Source organism: Ranitomeya variabilis, chromosome 6 (genome assembly GCF_051348905.1).
Source record: "Ranitomeya variabilis isolate aRanVar5 chromosome 6, aRanVar5.hap1, whole genome shotgun sequence".
Taxonomy (NCBI): Eukaryota; Metazoa; Chordata; class Amphibia; order Anura; family Dendrobatidae; genus Ranitomeya; species Ranitomeya variabilis.
In genome coordinates this window covers 570,951,522-570,978,234 of record NC_135237.1, presented here as the reverse complement: position 1 = coordinate 570,978,234, position 26,713 = coordinate 570,951,522, and the positions used below count along the sequence as shown (strand labels likewise).

Sequence of the window (26,713 nt, the reverse complement as noted above, 5' to 3'; positions counted from 1 at the left end):
CTGTACATGTCCCCTCTCTACATGTTCCCACTCTACATGTCCCCTCTGTACATGTCCCCTCTCTACATGTCCCCTCTGTACATGTCCCCTCTCTACATGTTCCCACTCTACATGTCCCCTCTGTACATGTCCCCTCTCTACATGTCCCCTCTGTACATGTCCCCTCTCTACATGTCCCCTCTCTACATGTCCCCTCTGTACATGTCCCCTCTCTACTCTCTACATGTTCCCTCTCTACATGTTCCCTCTCTACATGTCCCCACTCTACACGTCCCCTCTCTACACGTCCCCACTCTTCACGTCCCCTCTCTACACGTCCCCACTCTTCACGTCCCCACTCTGACGCTTCCCACTGTAGTATTTTTTACTTGTAACCTCTGTGATTGAACTGAACCTTTTGGAATAGTGCAGTGTTCGGAGCAGTCGGTGATGGAGTCGGTGGCCTCACGCTGGGATTGATCCTTCATGCGGCGGCGGCTCCGGGATTATTATCTATATTGGAGCAGTGATCTGGACGGTGTGAGACCCCGCTGCCCCGGACGGTGTGAGACCCCGCTGCCCCGGACGGTGTGAGACCCCGCTGCCCCGGACGGTGTGAGACCCCGCTGCCCCGGACGGTGTGAGACCCCGCTGCCCCGGACGGTGTGAGACCCCGCTGCCCCGGACGGTGTGAGACCCCGCTGCCCCGGACGGTGTGAGACCCCGCTGCCCCGGACGGTGTGAGACCCCGCTGCCCCGGACGGTGTGAGACCCCGCTGCCCCGGACGGTGTGAGACCCCGCTGCCCCGGACGGTGTGAGACCCCGCTGCCCCGGACGGTGTGAGACCCCGCTGCCCCAGACTGCTGCCGGCCCTGGTCATGGCGACCTCGGCGGTGTTCACACGGGCGCTTCTGCTGCTTTTTTTCTACAGAACAACCTGCTCTCTTACCAGTAAAGAAGGTGCAGAAAACAAACAGGTTTTGCTTGTTTTGGTTTTTTTTTGTGTTTTTCCGGCGTCTTCTCCCGCTACCTCGGTATTTCGTGCGAGCTGCTGAGAACGTTTAGTAACAAAACAGATCAGAATCTACGTCATCAGGATTTGGCACAAAAACAGCAGCAAAACCTGAGCCCTGCGTGATGTCACTGCACGTTACCATCAATGGCTGAAAAACGCTGAAAAAAACGCCGTAAAGTGTCGCAAGACAAATAACTGAGCTGTGAGGACATGTGGGAAAGCTCAGAGCCGGCACTGTAATACACAGCTGAAAAACGCAGAGAAAACGCAGGAAAAAAGCCAGGTGTGAACGCAGCAATAGGAACAGATGCGTTTTGGTCCACTGAAATCACCCGCACTGCTCCCCGCACGGACGTGTCACGGCCGCATCTGGTCCGGGAGCCGCTTCTACTTCCACCATTCCTCTCACTGCGGGGACAGAACCACAGATACCGAGCCTCGTACAGAGGAGAAACCGAGAATTGGCGGCGGGAAGACCGGGAGGAAAACGAGAAGAGCAGAAGAACGGAGGAGAGAACTAAACGTCCCAGCAAGTCTACTCAGCGCAATAGAACTGCGCAGAATCTCCGCCCCTCCCGTCACATGACCGCCAGCACGGCTCCTCCCTAATGTTGAGCCCCGCCCCCTCACCTGGTGACGTCATCACAGGTCCTTCAGCTGTTCCGCTGTAAAGAAGATGAGCAGCAGGTGAAAGGCGATCAGCAGCGGGCGGATCACGTGACGTCCTGAGGAGCCGGAGGTGAGAGGGGCGGGAAGAGGAGCGCAGCAGCTGCGGGAGCGGAGATACCTGGGGGCTGTGGGAGGTCAGTGGTGTGGGGGGCACTGGAGATACATGGAGGCTGTGGGGGGTCAGCGGTGTGGGGGGCACTGGAGATACATGGGGGCTGTGGGGGGTCAGCGGTGTGGGGGGCACTGGAGATACATGGGGGCTGTGGGAGGTCAGCGGTGTGGGGGGCACTGGAGATACATGGGGGCTGTGGGGGGTCAGCGGTGTGGGGGGCACTGGAGATACATGGGGGCTGTGGGAGGTCAGCGGTGTGGGGGGCACTGGAGATACATGGGGGCTGTGGGAGGTCAGTGGTGTGGGGGGCACTGGAGATACATGGGGGCTGTGGGGGGCACTGGAGATACATGGGGGTTGTGGCAGGTCAGCGTTGTGGGGGGCACTGGAGATACATGGGGGGCTGTGGGGGGCACTGGAGATACATGGGGGCTGTGGGGGGCACTGGAGATACATGGGGGCTGTGGGAGGTCAGCGGTGTGGGGGGCACTGGAGGTTCTTTCCCTCCCCCGCGCGCTGCTCTTCTGTGGTGCTTTCCCTCCCCCGCGCGCTGCTCTTCTGTGGTGCTTTCCCTCCCCCGCGCGCTGCTCCTCTGTGGTGCTTTCCCTCCCCCGCGCGCTGCTCTTCTGTGGTGCTTTCCCTCCCCCGCGCGCTGCTCCTCTGTGGTGCTTTCCCTCCCCCGCGCGCTGCTCCTCTGTGGTGCTTTCCCTCCCCCGCGCGCTGCTCCTCTGTGGTGCTTTCCCTCCCCCGCGCGCTGCTCCTCTGTGGTGCTTTCCCTCCCCCGCGCGCTGCTCCTCTGTGGTGCTTTCCCTCCCCCGCGCGCTGCTCCTCTGTGGTGCTTTCCCTCCCCCGCGCGCTGCTCCTCTGTGGTGCTTTCCCTCCCCCGCGCGCTGCTCCTCTGTGGTGCTTTCCCTCCCCCGCGCGCTGCTCCTCTGTGGTGCTTTCCCTCCCCCGCGCGCTGCTCCTCTGTGGTGCTTTCCCTCCCCCGCGCGCTGCTCCTCTGTGGTGCTTTCCCTCCCCCGCGCGCTGCTCCTCTGTGGTGCTTTCCCTCCCCCGCGCGCTGCTCCTCTGTGGTGCTTTCCCTCCCCCGCGCGCTGCTCCTCTGTGGTGCTTTCCCTCCCCCGCGCGCTGCTCCTCTGTGGTGCTTTCCCTCCCCCGCGCGCTGCTCCTCTGTGGTGCTTTCCCTCCCCCGCGCGCTGCTCCTCTGTGGTGCTTTCCCTCCCCCGCGCGCTGCTCCTCTGTGGTGCTTTCCCTCCCCCGCGCGCTGCTCCTCTGTGGTGCTTTCCCTCCCCCGCGCGCTGCTCCTCTGTGGTGCTTTCCCTCCCCCGCGCGCTGCTCCTCTGTGGTGCTTTCCCTCCCCCGCGCGCTGCTCCTCTGTGGTGCTTTCCCTCCCCCGCGCGCTGCTCCTCTGTGGTGCTTTCCCTCCCCCGCGCGCTGCTCCTCTGTGGTGCTTTCCCTCCCCCGCGCGCTGCTCCTCTGTGGTGCTTTCCCTCCCCCGCGCGCTGCTCCTCTGTGGTGCTTTCCCTCCCCCGCGCGCTGCTCCTCTGTGGTGCTTTTCCCCCCCCGCGCGCTGCACCTCTGTGGTGCTTTTCCCCCCCCGCGCGCTGCACCTCTGTGGTGCTTTTCCCCCCCCGCGCGCTGCACCTCTGTGGTGCTTTTCCCCCCCCGCGCGCTGCACCTCTGTGGTGCTTTTCCCCCCCCCGCGCGCTGCACCTCTGTGGTGCTTTTCCCCCCCCCGCGCGCTGCACCTCTGTGGTGCTTTTCCCCCCCCCGCGCGCTGCACCTCTGTGGTGCTTTCCCCCCCCCGCGCGCTGCACCTCTGTGGTGCTTTCCCCCCCCCCGCGCGCTGCTCCTCTGTGGTGCTTCCCCCCCCCCCCCCCGCTCCTCTGTGGTGCTTTCCCCCCCCCCCCCGCTCCTCTGTGGTGCTTTCCCCCCCCCGCTCCTCTGTGGTGCTTTCCCTCCCCCGCGCGCTGCTCCTCTGTGGTGCTTTCCCTCCCCCGCTCGCTGCTCCTCTGTGGTGCTTTCCCTCCCCCGCGCGCTGCTCCTCTGTGGTGCTTCCCCCCCCCCCCGCGCGCTGCTCCTCTGTGGTGCTTTCCCCCCCCGCGCGCTGCTCCTCTGTGGTGCTTTCCCCCCCCCCGCCGCTCCTCTGTGGTGCTTTCCCCCCCTGCTCCTCTGTGGTGCTTTCCCTCCCCCGCGCGCTGCTCCTCTGTGGTGCTTCCCCCCCCCCCCGCGCGCTGCTCCTCTGTGGTGCTTCCCCCCCCCCCCCCCGCGCGCTGCTCCTCTGTGGTGCTTCCCCCCCCCCCCCGCGCGCTGCTCCTCTGTGGTGCTTCCCCCCCCCCCCGCGCGCTGCTCCTCTGTGGTGCTTCCCCCCCCTCCGCGCGCTGCTCCTCTGTGGTGCTTTCCCTCCCCCGCGCCTCTGTGGTGCTTTCCTTGCCCCGCGCGTGCTCCTCTGTGGTGCTTTCCCTCCCCCCGCGCGCTCCTCTCTGGTGCCTTTGTTTCTGTGTGTGTTTTCCCCGTGTTCCGTGCTGTGCACTGCTGCGATCGGTATGTTGGTCTTTTATCATTAGTGTAGGGGATAACCTGCCAGTTACTGAAGGTATGAGTGGTCGGACCCCCAGCAATCCTGGTGCGGGGCTCTGCTGAGTTGGTGTGAATGCACATGCTCTGCCTCTGCATCATTCATTGTCTATGAGACTGGCAGGTAAAGCGGAGCGCTACGCACAGTAGTACCCTGAACAATTTATGTAGTGGAGGCCCCGCGTGTGCATCTCGCTGCATGTGTCGGGGCTGCAGAGCTCTCTTCTGGGGGTCCCCTCCCCCCAGTGATCAAGTGTCCTCCCATGTTATTGATGGGGATTTGGTTTTTGGGAATAACCTTCAGTAGGTCGTGTTCTTTGTGTTCCTTCATGCAGGTGTCTGCGAGGCGCGATCTCTGCAGACGTCTTGTATTGTTATCCTGATGAACGACCCACCGAGGATGAACAAGAATGAGATCACCAAGAGGCTGCTGAACTTCACCATGGAGATGGTCTACCTGCTGACCGGAGAGGTGAGGTCTGTTCTCACATTAACCCCGAGGGCGCGGACAGTGATTGTTTTTGTGTTTTTATTCCTATTATAGCCAGAAAGTTCTATTGTTATTTTGTTATCAGGGACGGTGTCTCTGGAAAAGTGACGTTTTCAATGACATCATTAATTTACCATACAATGATCAGAAAAACGGGAAAAAATGACAAGTGGGGTGAAAAAAAAATAAAATAAATGCAACAATTGTTTCTGGGAAGGATATTGTTATTACGATGTTCACGGTGGGGTTAACCCCTTAACTACCGCTGATACAACTTTTAACAGCGGTCATTACTTATTCCTCAGCACCGCCATTAATGGTGCAGAGGAATAAGCGAATATCAGCGGTTCCCACTGGTGTCAGCTGTACATGACGGCTGACACCCTGAAGTACCGGACTCGACCGTTTTTGCATCCGATTGAGGCTGATTAACCCATAAGTATCGCTGTCAATCGTGCCAACAATATTTAAGTTATATGGTTGTCACAAGACCCCCCCTAAGTAACCATCGGAACCTGCAACCTGTAAAAGAGTTAAAAAAAAAAAAAAAAACCCACAAAAATATGTGCACACAAATCGCTAAAATTAGTTTCGCCACTTAAAACATAACATTTCTGATAACAATAATAAAAAAAAGTACACATAATTGGAATCGCCTCGTCCGTAACGACCCGCCCTATAAAACCAGCACGAACGCCATAAAATAAACTAAATAACTCGCAAAAAATGTCGCTTTTTCGTCAGTGACTCACACAAAAGTGAATAAAAAGCGATCAAAAAGTCATATGTAAACAAAATATGATGCCAAACCGCCCCGCAAAAGACAATCTTATGGGGCTCATTCCGTACAAAAATAAAAGTTGCAGCTCTCAGAATTGGACGATGCAAAAATAAATTCATTTCACTAAAATACTGTTTTAGTGTGTAAAAATGGCAAACCATAAAAAAACTTGTATCGCTGTAATCGCACCGACCCAACGAACAAATTGGTCTTATCACTTTTACCGCATAGTGTGTGGCTCAGAAAAATAAAAACAATAACTGAATTGCTGGTTTTTGTTCATTCTGTGTCTGAAAAATTTGGCGACAAAAAATCCCACTTTTTATAAAGTAGCAAAACCTAAAAGAAACCTATATAAATCTGGTATTGCTGTAATTGCTCTGACCCAAAGAATAAATCCACCCTGTCACTTATACCGCACAGTGAACAGAGCGAAAATTAAAAATAAGAACTATTTTTGTACTGCTGTCTATTTGTTCATTCTACCTCCCAAAAATCTAAAGTCTCAGCTCGCATTTATCCTGCTCTCTCCGCTGAGCTCTTATATCGGAGTTTCCGTGTAAATTCCTCACAACTGCGATTCAGACAAAACCCCGACCACTCTCTTATGAGGCACATGGAGTCACTTTAGACTGGTCTGTGTTCCAGCGGTAGACTGGTCTGTGTTCCAGCGGTGTCCTATCGTTTTCAACGTTTTTGTAGTGCACAAGTGTGGGCGACAACAGATCTGTGCATGCCTAAAAAGGTTGGCCCCCCTCGTTTAATGGCAGAAAAACCCACAATGGTCACAGAAATAACTTGAATCTGACAAAATTAATAACATATAAATAAAACTATGATATGAACAGATGAGTCAGACATTGCTTTTCAGCCATGCTTCCACAGAATTTAAAAAAAAATAAACTTCATGAAATCGGCCTGGACAGAAATGATGGTTCCTTTAACTTAATATTTTGTTGCACAACCTTTTGAGGCAAGCACTGCAATCAAACGATTCCTGTAACTGTCATTGAGACTTCTCTCCTCTGACAGGTATCTTCGCCCACTCCCCAAGAGCAAACTGCTCCCGTTGTCCCGTGTGTGAAGGTTGCCTTTTCCAGACGGCATGTTTCAGCTCTTTCCAAAGATGCTCGATAGGATTTAGGTCAGGGCTCATAGAAGCCACTTCAGAATAGTCCAATGTTTTCCTCTTAGCCATTCTTGGGTGTTTTTAGCTGTGTGTTTTGGGTCATTATCCTGTTGCAAGACCCATGACCTGTGACTAAGACCAAGCTCCCTGACATTGGGCAGCACATTTCTCTCTAGAATCCCTTGATAGTCTTGAGATTTCATTGTACCCTGCACAGATTCTAGACACCCTGTGCCAGATGCAGCAAAGCAGCCCCAGAACATAACAGAGCCTCCTCCATGTTTCACAGTAGGGACAGTGTTCTTTTCTTGATGGGCTTCATTTTTCCGTCTGTGAACATAGAGCTGCTGTGCCTTGCCAAAAAGTTCTATTTTTGTCTCCTCTGTCCAGAGGACATTCTCCCAAAGCTTTGTCGCTTGTCAATATGCAGTTTGGCAAATTCCACTCTGGCTTTTTTATGATTTTTTCCAACAATGGTGTCCTCCTTGGTCATCTCCCATGAAGTCCACTTTGGCTCATACAACGACGGATGGTGCGATCTGACACTGATGTTCCTTGAGCTGTAAGTTCACCTTTAATCTGTTTAGAAGTTTTTCTGGCTCTTTTGTTACCATTCGTATTATCCGTCTTTGATTTGTCATCAATTTCCCTCCTGTGGCCACATACAGGGAGGTTGGCTATACTCCCAGGATCTTACATTTCTGAATAATATGTGTAACTGTAGTCACAGGAACATCAAGCTGCTTGGAGATGTCTTATAACTTTTACCTGTAACATGTTTGTCTATAAATTTCTTTCTAATCTCCGGAGACAACTCTTTCCTTCGCTTCCTCTGGTCCATGTTGAGTGTGATACCCACCATGTCACCAAACAGCACAGTGAGTATCTGTAGCCCTATATACCGGCCCCTCACTGATTCCAGGACTGTAGACCCCTGTGATACTGGTTAGTGGACACACAATGATCTAACATGTCCCTTGTGTCACATTCGTTACATGGGTGCCATCATTTCTGTCCAGGCCGATTTCATGAGTTTTATTTTTTTTTAAATTGTGTGGAACCATGGTGGACTTTCATCTGTTCATTTTCATAAATCTTTTATTTATTACTTTTGTCAGATTCAGGTTATTTCTGTGACCATTGTGGGTTTTGTCATTAACCCCTTACCGACATCGGACGTACTATACCGTCCGATGTCAGCTCCCCTGCTTTGATGCAGGGCTCCGCGGTGAGCCCACATCAAAGCAGGGACATGTCAGCTGTTTTGAACAGCTGACATGTGCCCGCAATAGGCGCGGGCAGAATCGCGATCTGCCCGCGCCTATTAACTAGTTAAATGCCGCTGTCAAACGCAGACAGCGGCATTTAACTACCGCATCCGGCCGGGCGGCCGGAAATGACGTCATCGCCGACCCCCGTCACATGATCGGGGGTCGGCGATGCATCAGGAAGGTAACCATAGAGTTCCTTGAGACCTCTATGGTTACAGATCCCCGGCAGCTGTGAGCGCCACCCTGTGGTCGGCGCTCACAGCACACCTGTATTTCTGCTACATAACAGCGATCTGATGATCGCTGTTATGTAGCAGAGCCGATCGGGCTGTGCCTGCTTCTAGCCTCCCATGGAGGCTATTGAAGCATGGCAAAAGTAAAAAAAAAAAAGTTTTAAAAAATGTGGAAAAAAAAACATAAAAGTTTAAATCACCCCCCTTTCGCCCCAATCAAAATAAATCAATAAAAAAAAATCAAACCTACACATATTTGGTATCGCCACGTTCAGAATCGCAAAAAAGAAAAGCATTAACCTGATCGCTAAACGGCGTAATGAGAAAAAAAATCGAAACGCCAGAATTACGTTTTTTTGGTCGCCGCGATTTGCATTAAAATGCTGTAACGGGCGATCAAAAGAACGTATCTGCACCAAAATGCTATCATTAAAAACGTCAGCTCGGCACGCAAAAAATAAGCCCTCACCTGACCCCAGATCACGAAAAATGGAGACGCTACGAGTATCGGAAAATGGCGCAATATTTTTTTTTTATTTTTTTTTTTTAGCAAAGTTTGGAATTTTTTTTCACCACTTAGGTAAAAAATAACCTAGTCATGTTAGATGTCTATGAACTCGTAATGACCTGGAGAATCACAATGGCAGGTCAGTTTTACCATTTAGTGAACCTAGCAAAATAGGCAAGCAAAAAACAAGTGTGGGACTGCACTTTTTTTGCAATTTCACCGCACTTGGAATTTTTTTCCTGTTTTCTAGTACACGACATGGTAAAACCAATGATGTCGTTCAAAAGTACAACTCGTCCCGCAAAAAATAAGCCCTCACATGGCCAAATTGACAGAAAAATAAAAAAGTTATGGCTCTGGGAAGGTGGGGAGTGAAAAACGAAAACGAAAAAACGGAAAAAGCTCTGGGGGTGAGGGGGTTAAACGAGGGGGACCAACAATTTTGATCACGTGTGTATTATCAAATTCTGTGTAGTGCTTGTGGGTTCAAAATGCTCACTGTACCCCTGGATAAAATCCTTGAGGGCTGTAGTTTCCGGAATGGGGTCACTTGTGGGGTTATTCACCGTTTGGCACATCAGGCTCTCCAAACGCGACATGACGTCCGCAGACCATTCCATCAGTCTGCTTTCCAAAACGTCACTCCTTCCTCCTTTCCGAGCCCTGCTGTGCTTCCAAACAGTTGTTTACCCCCACACATGGAGTATCGGTGTACTCAGGACAAATTGCACAACAAGTTTTTTTTTTTTTTTATTTATTCCATTTTCTCCTGTTAACCTTGTTAAAATATAAACTTTGGGGCTAAAATTACATTTTTGTGGGTAAAATGTGTTTTGTTTTTTTCCCTTTCAGAGCTCTACGTTATAAACTTCAGTGAAGTGCTCGGGGGTTCCAGGTGCTCATGACACATCTAGATAAGTTCCTTAGGTGGTCTAGTTTTCAAAATGGTGTCACTTGTGGGGGGTTTCCACTGTTTAGGCAAATCAGGGGCTCTCCAAACGCAACATGGCCTCCAATCTCAATTCCATCCATTTTTGCATTCAAAAAGTCAAACGGCGCTCCTTCCCTTCCGAGCTCTGCCATGCACCCAAACAGTGGTTTATCCCCACATACGGGGTATCGACATGCTCAGGAGAAATTGCACAACAAACTTTAGGGTCCATTTTCTCTTGTTAACTTTGTAAAACTAGCAAATTTGGACCTAAAGTAAAATTTTTGTGGAAAAAACCTTAAATGTTCATTTTTTTTCCCTTCCACATTGCTTTAGCTCCTGTTTAGCATCGGAAGGGTTAATAAACTTCTTGAATGTGGTTTTGAGCACCTTGGGGGGTGCGGAGCAGTTTTTAGAAGGGTGGCACTTTTGGGTATTTTCTGTCCTATAGGCCCCCCAAAGTCACTAAATGTGAGGTGGTCCCTAAAAAATACATTTTAGAAAATGGTTTTGTAAATTTTGTTGTAAAAATGAGAAATTGCTGGTTGACTTCTAACTTCCTAACAAAAAGAATTTAATTTTCAAAAATTGTGCTGATGTAAAGTAGACATGTGGGAATGTTATTTATTAACTATTTTGTGTGACATATCTCTGATTTAAGGGCATAATAATTAAAACTTTGAAAATTGCTAAATTTTTCAGCAAATTTCTGATATTTTCACAAACACAAGTCATATCAAAGTAATGTTACCACTATCATGAAGTACAATAATTCATGTAAAAACAATGTCAGAATCACAGTGGGATGCATTGTAGCCTGGATGTTAAGGTCAAAGTCGGCTCGTTCACTAAGGGGTTAAAATAACCTGATGGCTGATCTGCAGGATCGGGCCTTTATGGCCGTGCTAAACTGAGTTTTATGTTTCACATTTTAAAAAGTAATGAACTTTTATTCCAATTTCTTTTGTCACTGTGACGTGACATGTCTTTCATTTTTCCTTCAGTATACATATAAGGTGTGTATAACTACACTGCTCAAAAAAAATAAAGGGAACACTAAAATCCCACATCCTAGATATCACTGAATGAAATATTCCAGTTGTAAATCTTTATTCATTGCATAGTGGAATGTTTTGAGAACAATATAACATAAAAATGATCAATGTCAGACATAACTAATATCCCACAGAGGTCTGGAGTTGGAATGATGCTCAAAATCAAAGTGGAAAATGAAATTACAGGCTGATCCAACTTCAGTGGAAATGCTTCAAGACAAGGAAATGATGCTCAGTAGTGTGTGTGGCCTCCACGTGCCTGTATGACCTCCCTACAACGCCTGGGCATGCTCCTGATGAGGCGGCGGCAGGTCTCCTGAGGGATCTCCTCCCAGACCTGGACTAAAGCATCCGCCAACTCCTGGACAGTCTGTGGTGCAACATGACGTTGGTGGATGGAGCGAGACATGATGTCCCAGATGTGTTCAATCGGATTCAGGTCTGGGGAATGGGCGGGCCAGTCCATAGCTTCAATGCCTTCATCTTGCAGGAACTGCTGACACACTCCAGCCACATGAGGTCTGGCATTGTCCTGCATTAGGAGGAACCCAGGGCCAACCGCACCAGCATATGGTCTCACAAGGGGTCTGAGGATGTCATCTCGGTACCTAATGGCAGTCCGGCTACCTCTGGCGAGCACATGGAGGGCTGTGTGACCCTCCAAAGAAATGCCACCCCACACCATTACTGACCCACTGCCAAACCGGCCATGCTGAAGGATGTGGCAGGCAGCAGATCGCTCTCCACGGCGTCTTCAGACTCTGCCACATCTGTCACATGTGCTCAGTGTGAACCTGCTTTCATCTGTGAAGAGCACAGGGCGCCAGTGGCGAATTTGCCAATCCTAGTGTTCTGTGACAAATGCCAAGTGTCCTGGACAGTGTTGGGCTGTGAGCACAACCCCCATCTGTGGACGTCGGGATCTCAGACCATCCTCATGGAGTCGGTTTCTAACCATTTGTGCAGACACATGCACATTTGTGGCCTGCTGGAGGTCATTTTGCAGGGCTCTGGCAGTGCTCCTCCTGTTCCTCCTTGCACAAAGGCTGAGGTAGCGGTCCTGCTGCTGGGTTGTTGCCCTCCTACGGCCCCCTCCACGTCTCCTGGTGTACTGGCCTGTCTCCTGGTAGCACCTCCAGCCTCTGGACACTACGCTGACAGACACAGCAAACCTTCTTGCCACAGCTCGCATTGATGTGCCATCCTGGATGAGCTGCACTACCTGAGCCACTTTGGGTTGTCGAGTCCGTCTCATGCTACCACGAGTGTGAAAGCACAACCAACATTCAAAAGTGACCAAAACATCAGCCAGAAAGCATTGTACTGAGATGTGGTCTGTCGTCCCCACCTGCAGAACCACTCCTTTATTGAGGGTGTCTTGATAATTACCAATAATTTCCATCTGTCTATTCCATTTGCACAACAGCATGTGACATTGATTCTAAGTCAGTGTTGCTTCCTAAGTGGACAGTTTGATTTCACAGAAGTTTGATTTACTTGGAGTTAGATTCTGTTGTTTAAGTGTTCCCTTTATTTTTTTGTGACAAACAAGGAAGGCGAAGACCGGGATTCTCAATGTATCTGCGCTGACAACACACAATGGAAATATTCTTGAAAACTTTATTGTGCCGACGCGTTTCGTGGCAATCTTCCACTTCCTCGGGGCCACAGATTTCACAGTGTCTGTTTCCAGCAGTGGTTTATACAGAACCTTCATGGCATCACAATTACTAACACACCGCCATCACTTCCTATGAGAACGCCCCTCTAGGGTCAGAAGGTCACACACCAGTTACTATGACTTTATCTCAAAATCTACACTCTGATGAAACGCACGATCCACCTACAACTTCAGTCTTCAAGATATCACCCGACAGTCACAGTATCTTTACATCAATACAGAACCTCTGATAAAGCACATTCAACCTCTAAACAATCCATTTTTGATTTAAAACCATATATAAAACCTATCATCAAAATGTGTTAAGATTTTATAAAAATAAAATGGCTAGACTGGAAGCCATAGGTTTTGGGCAAGGCAGAACCCCAAAGACTTCCCATTCAAAGTCTCCATTTCTGGGGATGGATGTGTGATCCGGAGATCCGCCGGGGCCACTAGGGACAAGAACCATAAAGGATCTCTTATCAGAACAGATCTACCAGCTCATGAAGTCCTTAGGATGGGCAGTCTCCAGTTTGTAGATCCAATACACTTCCTGTCATGTATTTGGGGGGTCCGCTGGGACACGATCTATCGGGGTCACTCGTATCGGGGCTTTGTTCCCGTGTTTTTCCCTTTGGAGATGATGTCTCTGTGAGTTCATCCTTACATGTAGAGGCCGTGTGGTGCGTCCCACATATTGGTTCCCACAGCAACAATCAACCAGATAAATAACACTGGATTGGCATGGTAATTAATAATTAATGTCATCTACTCTCTCCCTATCATTATTGGAGTCTTCCCATTATCACTGATCCACAGGCAGCACAGGCATTTGTTGTTTTTACATTTGCAGGAACCTCTTGGAGGCTTCTGTGAGGGGCTGATTCCGGCATTAGGGGCTTCTTTGACTCCCCCATCCCTAATTCTGCTGGGGGCTGAACTGTTTTTCAGTGTCGGAGCCCTCCTAAGGCAACCACTGGTGTAGTTGGTGATACCTTCTGACAGACGGGTCATGTAGTAGAACCTTCCAATGCTTCTGGATTATGTTCCTGCGATTCTGGGCAGAGAAGGTGGTGGTGACATTAGTGGTAAAATTCCCCTGTGGACTTTGTATTTTCTGTCCCATGTATTAATCTACTTTGTGAAATTCCATTTGCCTCTGAATATGCTTTTTTTCATTAGTTTTTTGGGGTTTTCACGCTCTAAAAATCTCTCTCGGACATTTGCTTTGTTCCTCATAATCTTTTAATAAGGTACAATTTTTCCTTATTCGTTGAGGCTGATTTTTTGGTACATTTGTGGCCATTTGGTACAATACTACACAAAGAAAATGGGAGACATTTATTAGCATCCTGGATAGGACCTGTGCACAGTATATACCGTATGGGAATAAACATACTAGAAATGGGAGGAAACCAATATGGCTAAATAGAGCTGTAAGGGGCGCAATAAGGGACAAAAAGAGAGAATATAGAGAATTAAAGGAAGTAGGTAGTGAGGAGGCATTAAATAAATACAGAAAATTAAATAAATTCTGTAAAAAGCAAATCAAGGCAGCAAAGATTGAGACAGAGAGACTCATTGCCAGAGAGAGCAAAAATAACCCCAAAATATTCTTTAACTACATAAATAGTAAGAAACTAAAAAATGACAGTGTTGGCCCCCTTAAAAATAATCTGGGGGAAATGGTGGATGAGGATGAGGAAAAAGCCAATCTGCTAAATGACTTTTTTTCATCAGTATTTACAAAAGAAAATCCCATGGCAGACAATATGACTAGTGATAAATATTCCCCATTAAATGTCACCTGCTTAACCCAGCAGGAAGTACGGCGGCGTCTAAAAATCACTAAAATTGACAAATCTCCGGGCCCGGATGGGATACACCCCCGAGTACTGCAGGAACTAAGTACAGTCATTGATAGACCATTATTTTTAATCTTTAAAGAGTCCATAATAACAGGGTCTGTACCACAGGACTGGCGTATAGCAAATGCGGTGCCAATATTCAAAAAGGTGCCACACAAAAGGTTGTTACATAAAATGAGAGTAATGGGGATAGGGGAAAATATGTTTAAGTGGGTTAATAGCTGGCTCAGGGATAGGAAACAAAGGGTGGTTATTAATGGAGCACACTCGGACTGGGTTGCGGTTAGCAGTGGGGTACCACAGGGGTCAGTATTGGGCCCTCTTCTTTTTAACATATTTATTAATGACCTTGTAGGGGTCATTCAGAGTAGAATTTCAATATTTGCAGATGACACTAAACTGCAGGGTAATCAATACAGGGGAGGACAATTTTATATTACAGGATGATTTATGTAAACTAGAAGCTTGGGCTGATAAATGGCAAATGAGCTTTAATGGGGATAAATGTAAGGTCATGCACTTGGGCAGAAGTAATAAGATGTATAACTATGTGCTTAATTCTAAAACTCTGGGCAAAACTGTCAATGAAAAAGACCTGGGTGTATGGGTGGATGACAAACTCATATTCAGTGGCCAGTGTCAGGCAGCTGCTACAAAGGCAAATAAAATAATGGGATGCATTAAAAGAGGCATAGATGCTCATGAGGAGAACATAATTTTACCTCTATACAAGTCACTAGTTCGACCACACTTAGAATACTGTGCACAGTTCTGGTCTCCGGTGTATAAGAAAGACATAGCTGAACTGGAGCGGGTGCAGAGAAGAGCGACCAAGGTTATTAGAGGACTGGGGGGTCTGCAATACCAAGATAGGTTATTACACTTGGGGCTATTTAGTTTGGAAAAACGAAGACTAAGGGGTGATCTTATGTTAATGTATAAATATATGAGGGGACAGTACAAAGACCTTTCTGATGATCTTTTTAATCATAGACCTGAGACAGGGACAAGGGGGCATCCTCTACGTCTGGAGGAAAGAAGGTTTAAGCATAATAACAGACGCGGATTCTTTACTGTAAGAGCAGTGAGACTATGGAACTCTCTGCCGTATGATGTTGTAATGAGTGATTCATTACTTAAATTTAAGAGGGGACTGGATACCTTTCTGGAAAAGTATAATGTTACAGGGTATATACACTAGATTCCTGGATAAGGCGTTGATCCAGGGAACTAGTCTGATTGCCGTATGTGGAGTCGGGAAGGAATTTTTTTCCCCAATGTGGAGCTTACTCTTTGCCACATGGGTTTTTTTGCCTTCCTCTGGATCAACATGTTAGGGCATGTTAGGTTAGGCTATGGGGTGAACTAGATGGACTTAGTCTTCCTTCAACCTTAATAACTATGTATTCAGATTTTTATCACAGGAAGTGATGGCGGTGTGTTAGTAATTGTGATGCCATGAAGGTTCTGTATAAACCACTGCTGGAAACAGACACTGTGAAATCTTTGGCCCAGAGGAAGTGGCAGATTGCCGTGAAACGCGTCGGCACAATAAAGCTTCCAAGAACATTTCCATGGTGTGTGGTCAGCGCGGAAACATTGAGAATCCCGGTCTTCGCCTTCCTTGTTTGTCCCATTGTCATCCGCGGGAGTCTGCAGCGACCATTGCTTCTTCTCACATTCTACAACCTCTGAAGCTGAGTGCACCGACCGCGTCTTGTCACCCAAATCATCACTTTTATCCTCTATCTGCGCTCTCTCCTTAATTTCTTTATTTTTTTGAGCAGTGTATTTATGTATAGATCTTATATCTGTGTTTAATATATTCCAATGCAATAAATAGCTGTAAAACCCTCACTATACAATATAGAATGCGCAAATTGCCTCTTCTGAGAATAAGAGGACGTACAATAGGACTTATACAGTATAGAGTGACTTTCTTATATTTATTGCATTTGAGTTGTGCCAAACACAAAACCCACAATCTGTTTTTTGTTTTTTTTTTTGGCTTTTACTGTAAGAAGTAATTTCTTTACCAACGCTGTGATGATATGCCAGAATTGTGTGGTGTTTTATATATACACACTATATGCAACTGTAGTCTGGATACAGAACAAGTCATCAAGAAAATATAGATTTCCTACAAATATACATATAAAAATTCTATTTTTAGGAAATCTATATTTTCTTGTTCTGTATCCGGAATACTGCTGCATACAGTCGTGCTGCTCTCCAGCCTGGGACGGCTCCATACTTTGTGACCCGGCGTGGGGCGTATTAGTTCGTCCTATGTCGGGAAGCAGTTCAGTGTTAAGAGAATTGTGAGGTCTACCAAATTGTGAGTAACGCTGTCACCCCCATCAGTCAGAATGATGATGATTATTCGGCTGTCATGGTTAGGACATGGTTAATGTCCTGTTCTCTCAGGGTTAATATTGCTGTTCTCTCTTTCGATCCGGGAGGGGTATTTATACTCACTCCAGACTAGGATTCGCTGTCAGCTATACTTTCCTCTAGTCTGTGTGCCTGACCCCTGGAGTGTTTGCTCGGTTTGCAGTTGTTTTCCTCGCTCTCCATACTTTACTCTGCTTGTTCGCTCTTCTGGATTTCCGACCTCTGGCTTCCCTTCTGACAATCCCCTGTCTCACCCCTTTGGTACCTCGTGGTCTCCTGGCTCTGATCTAGGCTTGTTTGACTACTCTCCTGTGTTCATCGTCTTCTCTGCTCCCCTCCGTCTGGCTCTGTCCCCGACCACCTCCCACTCTGTCACATGGTTCAGGTCCTGGTTGTGACCTGGTTAGTCACCCGGCGCTGTGCTCAGCTCCCTTGCCGCTGTGTGCAGCTCTCCCCGCAGCCGTTACACCCGGGAGCCGTGACACATGCTCTGGGACGGGCTGTGATACATTGATTACCGGTGCCCTATAATGAGGGGACTGTGGGTTTAAGAGGAGGTGATGATTATCCAGGAAGGACAATGTGACGTTTCTCTCCTCACACAGGATTACACACTAGTGAAGACGTCAAGTGACTGTGTGACTCCAGGCAGCCACAAGTCAGGGGGGCGGAGCCTCATCACAGATCCTCCCCCGCACTCGCGGATACATGAGAGGAGGAATAAGAAGATCCTAGAACTGACCAATAAGATCATTGAGCTGCTGACCGGAGAGGTGACTGCTGGGACATTATACAAGGCCGGCACTGGAGGATTCTGGGTAATGACGATATCATTGTCTGTCAGGTTCCTATAAGGTGTCAGGACGTCGCCGTGTATTTCTCCATGGAGGAGTGGGAGTATCTAGAAGGACACAAGGATCTGTACGAGGACGTCTTGATGGAGGACGACCAGCCCCGCACATCACCAGGTGAGAAGAGACTTGTCTGCGTTCGTGTATGTGTTAGCCTGCCATCAGGTGTCCACATTGAGACACTTTATCTGAGTGCAGCATGATGTAGGGGCTGAGACCTTGATTCCAGCGATGTCCCTTATGTGCTGTTATTTTGAAACAATCAGTTTTCTCTGCTGCAGATCTAGCAGAGCTCAGAATACTGAGCCCGGTGTAACCCCGCCCCCAACACTGATTGGCTGCTTATGGTGTTCTCTGTCCTGAGGCAGAAAGCTGCCAATCAGCGGTGGGGGCGGGGATGGACTAGGAGGCACGAGACAACTAGTCCTGTAGTGATTATCTCCTGCTGATAAAACACTGTATTGAAATATCAAAACCCAGCCCAGTAAGTGACACAAGGCTGGAATCAGAGTCTCTGCCTCTTCATCTACATTACGCTGCTCTCAGATTGCATAACATACTGTGGACTATGTATCTTCTGGCGAATTCTAGGACGGCGTAGTGTAAGCTTGCACTGTCCGCAGGTTCGATATTAAGGGGAACCTGTCAGGTCGCCCACGCCTCCGACCCATTCACATGTCACCCATCCCCTCCTAACCGGCCTTTTATCCTCTTAGTCCGTTAAATACTTTTTTTTTTTTTTAATATGGATGTATCCCCTCCATTTTTCTTATGCTAATTAGGCATTTAACTAGTGGTGTGGTGTTAGTTTCCCCAGACTAGTCGTCCCTCTGCAGGTTATTACTCCCCTGTGGACTCATGAAGAGTCGACGCCATCGCAGGCTATGTGCAAACCTTGCGCGTGGCTGTCTTCAGGCGCGTCATTGCGCCTCTGAAATCTTCATGGCCGCTCTTAGTAGGACCGGTAGGGCAGACTCCGGCTGACGTACGAGTCCTGCATTTTCCATCATGCACCTCTGAAGCCGGGAGCCGTACACCTGTCTGTAGAGGAGCCGCGACGCTGCGGAATAGGGACGTGCGAATGTGCGAGATTGGCGGAGACTGGTGATACCATGGCCTGCAAGAGACGACGTCCACAGGGGCGTAATTACACGCAGAGAGGGCGACGAGTCTGGGGAAACTTAACGCCCCATCGTCTAGTTAAAGGACTAATTGGCATAAGAAAACAGCTGAAAAATACTTTTGAATTAAACATGGAAGGAACCGACTCACAGCATAAAAGGCAGGTTAGGACTTAGTGGTACATATGTGAATATTGATTGATCATACAATACACTGCAATAATGCAGGATCTCCTGGTGTGCCAGCATGTCAGACACGACAGTGTGACCCCATCGCAGAGGAATGGCGTGCGATGGGCGTCAGAAGTGGACCCCGCTCTCCCATTCCTAACCTCCCAAATGCCTCCTGAGAAGGCGCCATACAGTAAGGGCGCACAGCTGCCAAAAATATACAGCAAATGTGGCTAAGGGGTGATGAGTCCAGGAGCGGGAGCTGATGAGAGACGGATCTCCATGGACTCCACCACTGAGTGTCTGTGTGTCCCCCAGATGGATCCCGGAGGAGAAGCCCCCCAGAGAGATGTCCCCGTCCTCAGTGTCCCCCGGACCGTGCAGAGGAGAGTCCTCAGGTAGATGGGGCTGAGCCCTCACCGAAATGCAGATGCGAAGAGATGGATGTGCACTTCATTTACCAATCTTTTTTCTCCTCTGTTTAGAGTGAAAATCTGATGTCTATTAAGGTCGAAGTTATAGATGAAGAAGAAGAGTCGGAGGACGGTCAGCCGCGTAAGACTCATTGTTTGTGAAGTAACAGCCTGGTGTGAGCTTCATCTATGTACAACTCCCATCATCCTATCATCACATGCAAACGATGGACTTTGTGTCTCCTACAGATGAAAGAAGCCCCCCAGAGAGATGTCCTCTGTATTACCAGGACCGCCCAGAGCAAAAGCACAACGTCCCGGGAAATCGGCAGGTAGATGGCCCTATAACATCTGTGTGTGTTGCCGGTGGACTGTGTGTGTGTGTTGCCGGTGGACTGTGTGTGTGTGTTGCCGGTGGACTGTGTGTGTGTGTGTGTTGCCGGTGGACTGTGTGTGTGTGTGTGTGTTGCCGGTGGACTGTGTGTGTGTGTTGCCGGTGGACTGTGTGTGTGTGTTGCCGCTGGACTCATTTAATCTGGTAAACACCGTCTAAAAATGTCTTGCCTATGTTCTATTGGTCCTTACAGTCCATGACGCGATCCATTGAGCTGTCACCTCTGTTTGGGTGACTTTCTCTATGTTAATACTATTGTATATATGTCTGTTTATTGGCTATTGCGGTTCATTGGACATGGATCTTGTATAAATGTTGCTTTGAGCATTACTTATATATTTCTTTGAAATGACAACTAATTACAGAAATATTTTTTCTATGATAGATAATTATGGGAGATTTTTCAGTGTTACCCTTATAATTAACTCTCTATAATACCACATGAGGCTAATATTCTCTATTGGCTTCAGGGCGTGCTCCATATATTTCCAGCTGTCAGGCGCTCTTCATTTTCTATGATCTGGGAGCGCACGTTCCTCTACACCGGATGTTATGACTGTCCCAGTATTGCCTAGTGTGGAATGCACATATTATTTTATCGTTACCGCTGCATCTACACCGTAGCTAACCGGATGGGAGGCACTGACTTGTGTCGGCCCCATTATTGCTCAGTGTGGAACGCATACAGCGTTCCACCGTCGTCGCTGCTATCTGCGCACAGACGCTGGTACATGCGCACTAGATCCATCAGGGTGCGAATAGTGCCCCAGCCTGCACCGGAAGTAATACATCTCCGGGACTCGTGTATTTATTGCTCTCAGATCCATGGTATCCGGACCGTGTGCAGCGTCTCCATACCCCACTGCCCGTGCCTACTGCTGGCATTCCCCCGATGAACCTCTGGGGATGGGACACTGCTTCCCTAAGATAAGTGTACCGTAACCACACACTTGTGCTGCTGAGCTGGCTGCTTGCCATTATGCTGCACCATGTTGGCCATGAACATTACCATATGATCTCTTCACTAATGTGACTCGTATGCTACTGTCTGGTGATGATGCCTTCATATATATGTGAATGAACTATTTCTCTGGCAGTGACGCCATCATCTATCTATACTGACGGATCATTATATTTCTGGCGGTGACGCCATCATCTATCTATACTGACGGATCATTATATTTCTGGCGGTGACGCCATCATCTATCTATACTGACGGATCATTATATTTCTGGCGGTGACGCCATCATCTATCTATACTGACGGATCATTATATCTCTGGCGGTGACGCCATCATCTATCTATACTGACGGATCATTATATTTCTGGCGGTGACGCCATCATCTATCTATACTGACGGATCATTATATTTCTGGCGGTGACGCCATCATCTATCTATACTGACGGATCATTATATTTCTGGCGGTGACGCCATCATCTATCTATACTGACGGATCATTATATCTCTGGCGGTGACGCCATCATCTATCTATACTGACGGATCATTATATCTCTGGCAGTGACGCCATCATCTATCTATACTGACGGATCATTATATTTCTGGCGGTGACGCCATCATCTATCTATACTGACGGATCATTATATTTCTGGCGGTGACGCCATCATCTATCTATACTGACGGATCATTATATTTCTGGCGGTGACGCCATCATCTATCTATACTGACGGATCATTATATCTCTGGCGGTGACGCCATCATCTATCTATACTGACGGATCATTATATTTCTGGCGGTGACGCCATCATCTATCTATACTGACGGATCATTATATCTCTGGCGGTGACGCCATCATCTATCTATACTGACGGATCATTATATCTCTGGCGGTGACGCCATCATCTATCTATACTGACGGATCATTATATCTCTGGCGGTGACGCCATCATCTATCTATACTGACGGATCATTATATCTCTGGCAGTGACGCCATCATCTATCTATACTGACGGATCATTATATTTCTGGCGGTGACGCCATCATCTATCTATACTGACGGATCATTATATTTCTGGCGGTGACGCCATCATCTATCTATACTGACGGATCATTATATTTCTGGCGGTGACGCCATCATCTATCTATACTGACGGATCATTATATCTCTGGCGGTGACGCCATCATCTATCTATACTGACGGATCATTATATCTCTGGCGGTGACGCCATCATCTATCTATACTGACGGATCATTATATCTCTGGCGGTGACGCCATCATCTATCTATACTGACGGATCATTATATCTCTGGCGGTGATGCCCACATATTTCTGGCGGTGATGCCATCACTTGCATATAATTATTGAATATGGTAATTGTGGCTTTATTCTGGCGATGATGACGAAGCATCTGAGGTCTTTTTTGGTAATTTTACCATGAGTGTATATTACCCTTGCTACCAACATAAGGCATGATCTCTGCACAGGTGGCCATACCCTTTATCTATATACTCTTCTAGTAGAGAAGGTTTTACAGTATTATAGAAGATGTCTCCATTTTGTTACCGTCTCAGACAATCTGCTAATGACTGAGACGCTTATTTCTTTTTCCGATTAGTCGCTGCTGTATTTATAAATAATGATATCAAAAGGGGAGTGTTGTTTATTGCTTTCTATATACATCTGTGTAAATCCCTTATTCTCCTAGATGTAATATCACTCAGAGGTAAGACGTTTCCTCCGATGGTATGGAGTTAGGCTCACTAGCGCCATTGTGCACTGACCGCCATTAGCAGCACATTACTGTATCTATTTATCCACTTTTTTTGTGGTGTTTTGGGTGGTGCCTTTGGTAGGGATAACTTCTAGGGTTTTTAGGGTCAGTCTACGTTGAGCGGGGGCGCCATATCGTATCCCCGGGTGCCAACCTCCGCTGCAAGGCAGGGACTCCATTAGGGTGAGGCACGTCTATCTTCCCTAGCCATTTCCTTATTAGCGATTATCTAACGATTGTCTGATCCTATTTTTGGGCTCCCTACCATTGTTTTTTGCTTGGTATGTGTGGTTTCCAGCCCTATATTTTAATTATTATTAAAGAATATTTTTTAGGTCTTCTTTTGTAATTCGTTGGTTTTCTCTTTTGATACTAGACCTAGGCCATCTTTTTTGGTTTTCTCTGTATGTACACTTCATTTACCAATCTTTTTTTTCTCCTCCGTTTAGAGTGAAAATCTGATGTCTATTAAGGTTGAAGTTATAGATGAAGAAGAAGAGTCGGAGGACGGTCAGCCGCGTAAGACTCATTGTTTGTGAAGTAAAAGCCTGGTGTGAGCTGCATCTATGTACAACTCCCATCATCCTATCATCACATGCAAACGATGGACCTTGTGTGTCTTTTACAGATGAAAGAAGCCCCCCAGAGAGATGTCCCCGTCCTCTGTATTCCCCGGACCACCCAGAGCAAAAGCACAACATCCTGGAAAATCAGCAGGTAGATTGCCCTATAACGTCTGTGTGTGTGTTGCCGGTGGACACTGTGTGTGTGTGTGTGTGTTGCTGGTGGACACTGTGTGTGTGTGTGTGTGTGTGTGTTGCTGGTGGACTGTGTGTGTTGGCGGTGGACACTGTGTGTGTGTGTTGCCGGTGGACACTGCGTGTTGCTATTTTCCTGTGTTGATCTGTTTGCTGCCATGTTGCGCTGATCTTACAGATATTTAATCAGGGAGCAGATCTGACTATTATTAAAGTGGAGGTGGAATCGGATGATGAGTGGATGACTGGCGATGCACCGTGTAAGATGGAGGAAGAAATTCCAGCAGATGTCACCGCCGGTATGTCATACTGAATTTATAATATTTATAGCGTCCTTTGCTGCTTGTGTTTTTTTTTTTATTTATGGTTCCATTAATCTTGTATGATTTGGAACTCCATGTAATCCGTTTCCTGCATTGCACCGTTCCGTCCCAGGACTGTGGCTGTTGGAAGTACGCGGTGTAAGAGTCATGTCGGTCTGGTAGTCGGGGGCAGGTATATCTCGCCCAGGTATTTGTCCTATGTGAATTAGGCCGCTCAGTATCTTCAGGATACCGAGGGGTTAATAAGTGTAGGAATAAAGGATGACCAGCTGGAGGTTTCAGGCGTCAGCCTGGGGCACACAGAATGCCTGTCTGTGTGAGACAAACGTGAGTGAGAGCTGTGCTCATGATCTGTGTAATGTTAGCTGGGTGGGAGAAGCCCCCCCAGTTGTTAGATAGTAACGTATTTCTTTAGTTAGTGCCGGACAGGCTAGGATTTATGTTTGTTTTGTTTTCTGTATTTGCTTTCACTTTAATAAATCTGACCTGAGGTCAGTCTACTCAGAAACCTGCTGTACGCCTCAGAGTTTAATGCACAAACCACGTGACCTTTGACCCCAGCAAAGGCGATCCCGGAGTGTTTTGTCACAGCGGCCATTGGTTGTGTTACCCTGCTCCTCTGGAGACCCTCTACCTCCCTTTCTTGGTCTCCTGAGCCCTCCATATCAGAGGTGCGCCCACTCTAAGTGACCCCCTGCTTCCTATGTGCAGTAATAGCTCTCTTACCCCATTTTTGCCTCCATTTTTTGCAGTCGTTGGTAAAAGATTGGATGTTTTTTTTCCACAAGATATGAGCAAAATCAAACACGGTTTCAAACACTGATGAGCTTTTATCCTATTAAAAGCCTCTTTTCCCTCTCATCACATCACTCTGGAAGGTCAGGAGAATCGTGGGGAACAGAGGGGATCCGGCCATCAAGGACATGAACCTACTGAAGAAAAGGGCAGAACGTCTCCCCCGCATCAGTTGGTTTCCTGTCCTTGAGTGGAACCTGTACCTGGAGAATTGGGTGCGGAAACGCGCGGGGGGGAGACTTGCCAAGGGCCGGCCTGGTTGCCTGGAAGAACAGCTCTCCTGGAGGTGCCGCAGGCCTGGTGGGGGGCTCGTTCTGGCATGCGGATGACAGCAGCAGAGACTTTCCATGTGTCTGCCGGCCGCTGCATTGTCCCAGGTCTGCACATGCACGGGGCGTGCTGGGAGTGGCACTCTGATGACCAGCACGCCGGTAACATCTGATCCAGAAGAGAGAACTTCATTTCCGAGGGGTCCGGAGGAGGCGTCTACATGAAACTGTTGGCTGGTCCCTCTTTTTTAAATGGGGTTTTGACCTCCAGAGAGTGAGTTTTGCTCCGGCTCTCCTTTCCACTATGGCTGAGGAGGAGCGGCAGCGTCAGAGTAGGCGCATCCGTGACTGCCGCCCGAGTGACAGAAGAAGTGACAGTAAGACCAGGCTGAGAAGCAGAGTGGATCCACCACCTCCACGGGAGATCTATCGTGTGATTTGATCCAGATACGGTAAAGTTACTAAGCGACTGAGTGATGAGTGATCTTTGTGAAAGTTCACCTTGGTAATAAGGTCCCTCTTCTTGTTGTTTAATTAGTAGAAAAGACCTAACAAATGCAGCACAAAGCTTAAAAATGAGGCGTGTGGGCTTTTCAGGGAGTCATTACCCAGCTCATGGCGGAAGAAACTGCCCAGCATGTGCCAGAAATTCCAACCCCAAAACGTTGTGCCATGAAGTCTCATAAATGGTTTTTTATTAGAGTATTAAATAAACAATGCAGAGTAACTCTGTACGACGAGTCCAGAAAACTGCTTGTGAGGAATTCTTGTATTTGGCCGTGGATTTAAAATCCGTAATTAGGGCAGAAGTTAGATTTCCTATGACCCAAATCCATGAAGAAAGTGATGGAAAGGGGAAGAAGGAAAACCAGGATGGTATCATCTGATTCCGAGGCATCCGTGAAGTCAGAAGGTGAATGTGGATCTGATTTTTATTTTCTTCGTCTTCATCCTCTGATGGTGGTACAGGCGGTAGACTGGGCTTCCCTGTAAGTGACACAGTGGTCAAAGCTCTAAGAGCTACCATGCTAAAAACCTCAGGTCAGTACAGGATATTGTGCTCGGGGGGGTTAGAGCAGAAGAAGAGGCAAACCTTCCCAATAAGTGAAAACAAATGTAAGCGCTCATTTAAAAAGCAATGGACCAAATGGAAATGAAAGGTTCACTACCCTCGTCTTCAAAGAGAAGGTTCTCCACTGAAGAGGAAGAAACAGCCCCGTGGGATAAAGTTCCAAAGACAGATGTAGCAGTGGCCAAATCATCCAGAAGATCAATGTTACCCTTTTGAAGACATTGGTGTCCTGGAAGATTCTTTGGCTAGGAAGGCTGATGAATACCTAAGGCATTACTGGGAATCCTCGGCGGAAACCCTAAAACCGGCGATCTAGATGGCAACTAAGAGATGGATAAAAGATCCTGACCAATTTACCATTGATGCAGGAGCAGCAGCCTTTCCTGCAGTTTCCTCAGCAGACTCTGTGAGGTTGGCGGCCAGGTCAGCGGGCCTCTCTAATGCCGCTCCGAGGGCGCTATGACTCCAATGTTGGCCGGGGGGGATGTCCAGTCTAAAACCAAGTTATGTTCCATCCTGTGTGCTGGAGAGTATTTGTTTGGTCAGGTTCTGGGCGAGATTCTGGCAAAGCTGGTGATAGAAAGAAGGGACTTTCCAGTGTTTCCATCCCAGAGTATGAAAGGTTCTTTGGAGGATGAGGTACAACCGAAAAATGCCTCCTCAAGAAAAATGGTAAGACAAAAGGGGGAAAAAAAAGAGGTTTCATATTTTGGAGTTCCTCCTCAGGGGAAAGAAAGTTATACCAGTGACGCCATTCCCCGGTTAGGAAGAAGACTATACCTCTTCCTCCCTGCCTAAGCTAGAATTTTATCCAATGGCTGAAAAAATCCAAGCTAATTCCATCAAAAGTTCAGTCTTATTTTATCTTGGACTCAGTGAGTCAGACTCCTTCCCGACCAGAAGAGAAAATGCACAAAGTGGCAGTCTTGGTATTCTACAATGACACTCACGAAGGCCATGTTGTTGTTGGGGACCTTGACCTCATGTATCCCAGCAGGACTTTGGGCCCAATTGCAGCCGGAGATCCCGATAGACAAAAGACAGCTGAGATGGTGTTTCGGAAGGAAAGTCTTCTTCAGTGGCAACCAATGTCCTCTTATGGTGGCTAAGCGTAGACCATCTGTCATTAGCGGTTCCATG

At 48.0% G+C, this 26,713-nt stretch overlaps 1 protein-coding gene across 1 annotated transcript in view; it reads left to right on the top strand.

The window, feature by feature from the left end:
- LOC143783341 (uncharacterized) overlaps positions 1–26,713 on the top strand; it is a 54,618-nt gene that overhangs the window by 21,891 nt on the left and 6,014 nt on the right. Inside the window, exons 8-17 of the mRNA XM_077271744.1 lie at positions 1,729–1,798; positions 4,689–4,825; positions 17,282–17,449; positions 17,521–17,644; positions 19,138–19,217; positions 19,305–19,374; positions 19,482–19,564; positions 22,806–22,875; positions 22,985–23,073; positions 23,293–23,413. Coding sequence (XP_077127859.1) covers positions 1,729–1,798; positions 4,689–4,825; positions 17,282–17,449; positions 17,521–17,644; positions 19,138–19,217; positions 19,305–19,374; positions 19,482–19,564; positions 22,806–22,875; positions 22,985–23,073; positions 23,293–23,413 — 1,012 coding nt within the window. The remainder of the gene's footprint in view (positions 1–1,728; positions 1,799–4,688; positions 4,826–17,281; positions 17,450–17,520; positions 17,645–19,137; positions 19,218–19,304; positions 19,375–19,481; positions 19,565–22,805; positions 22,876–22,984; positions 23,074–23,292; positions 23,414–26,713) is intronic.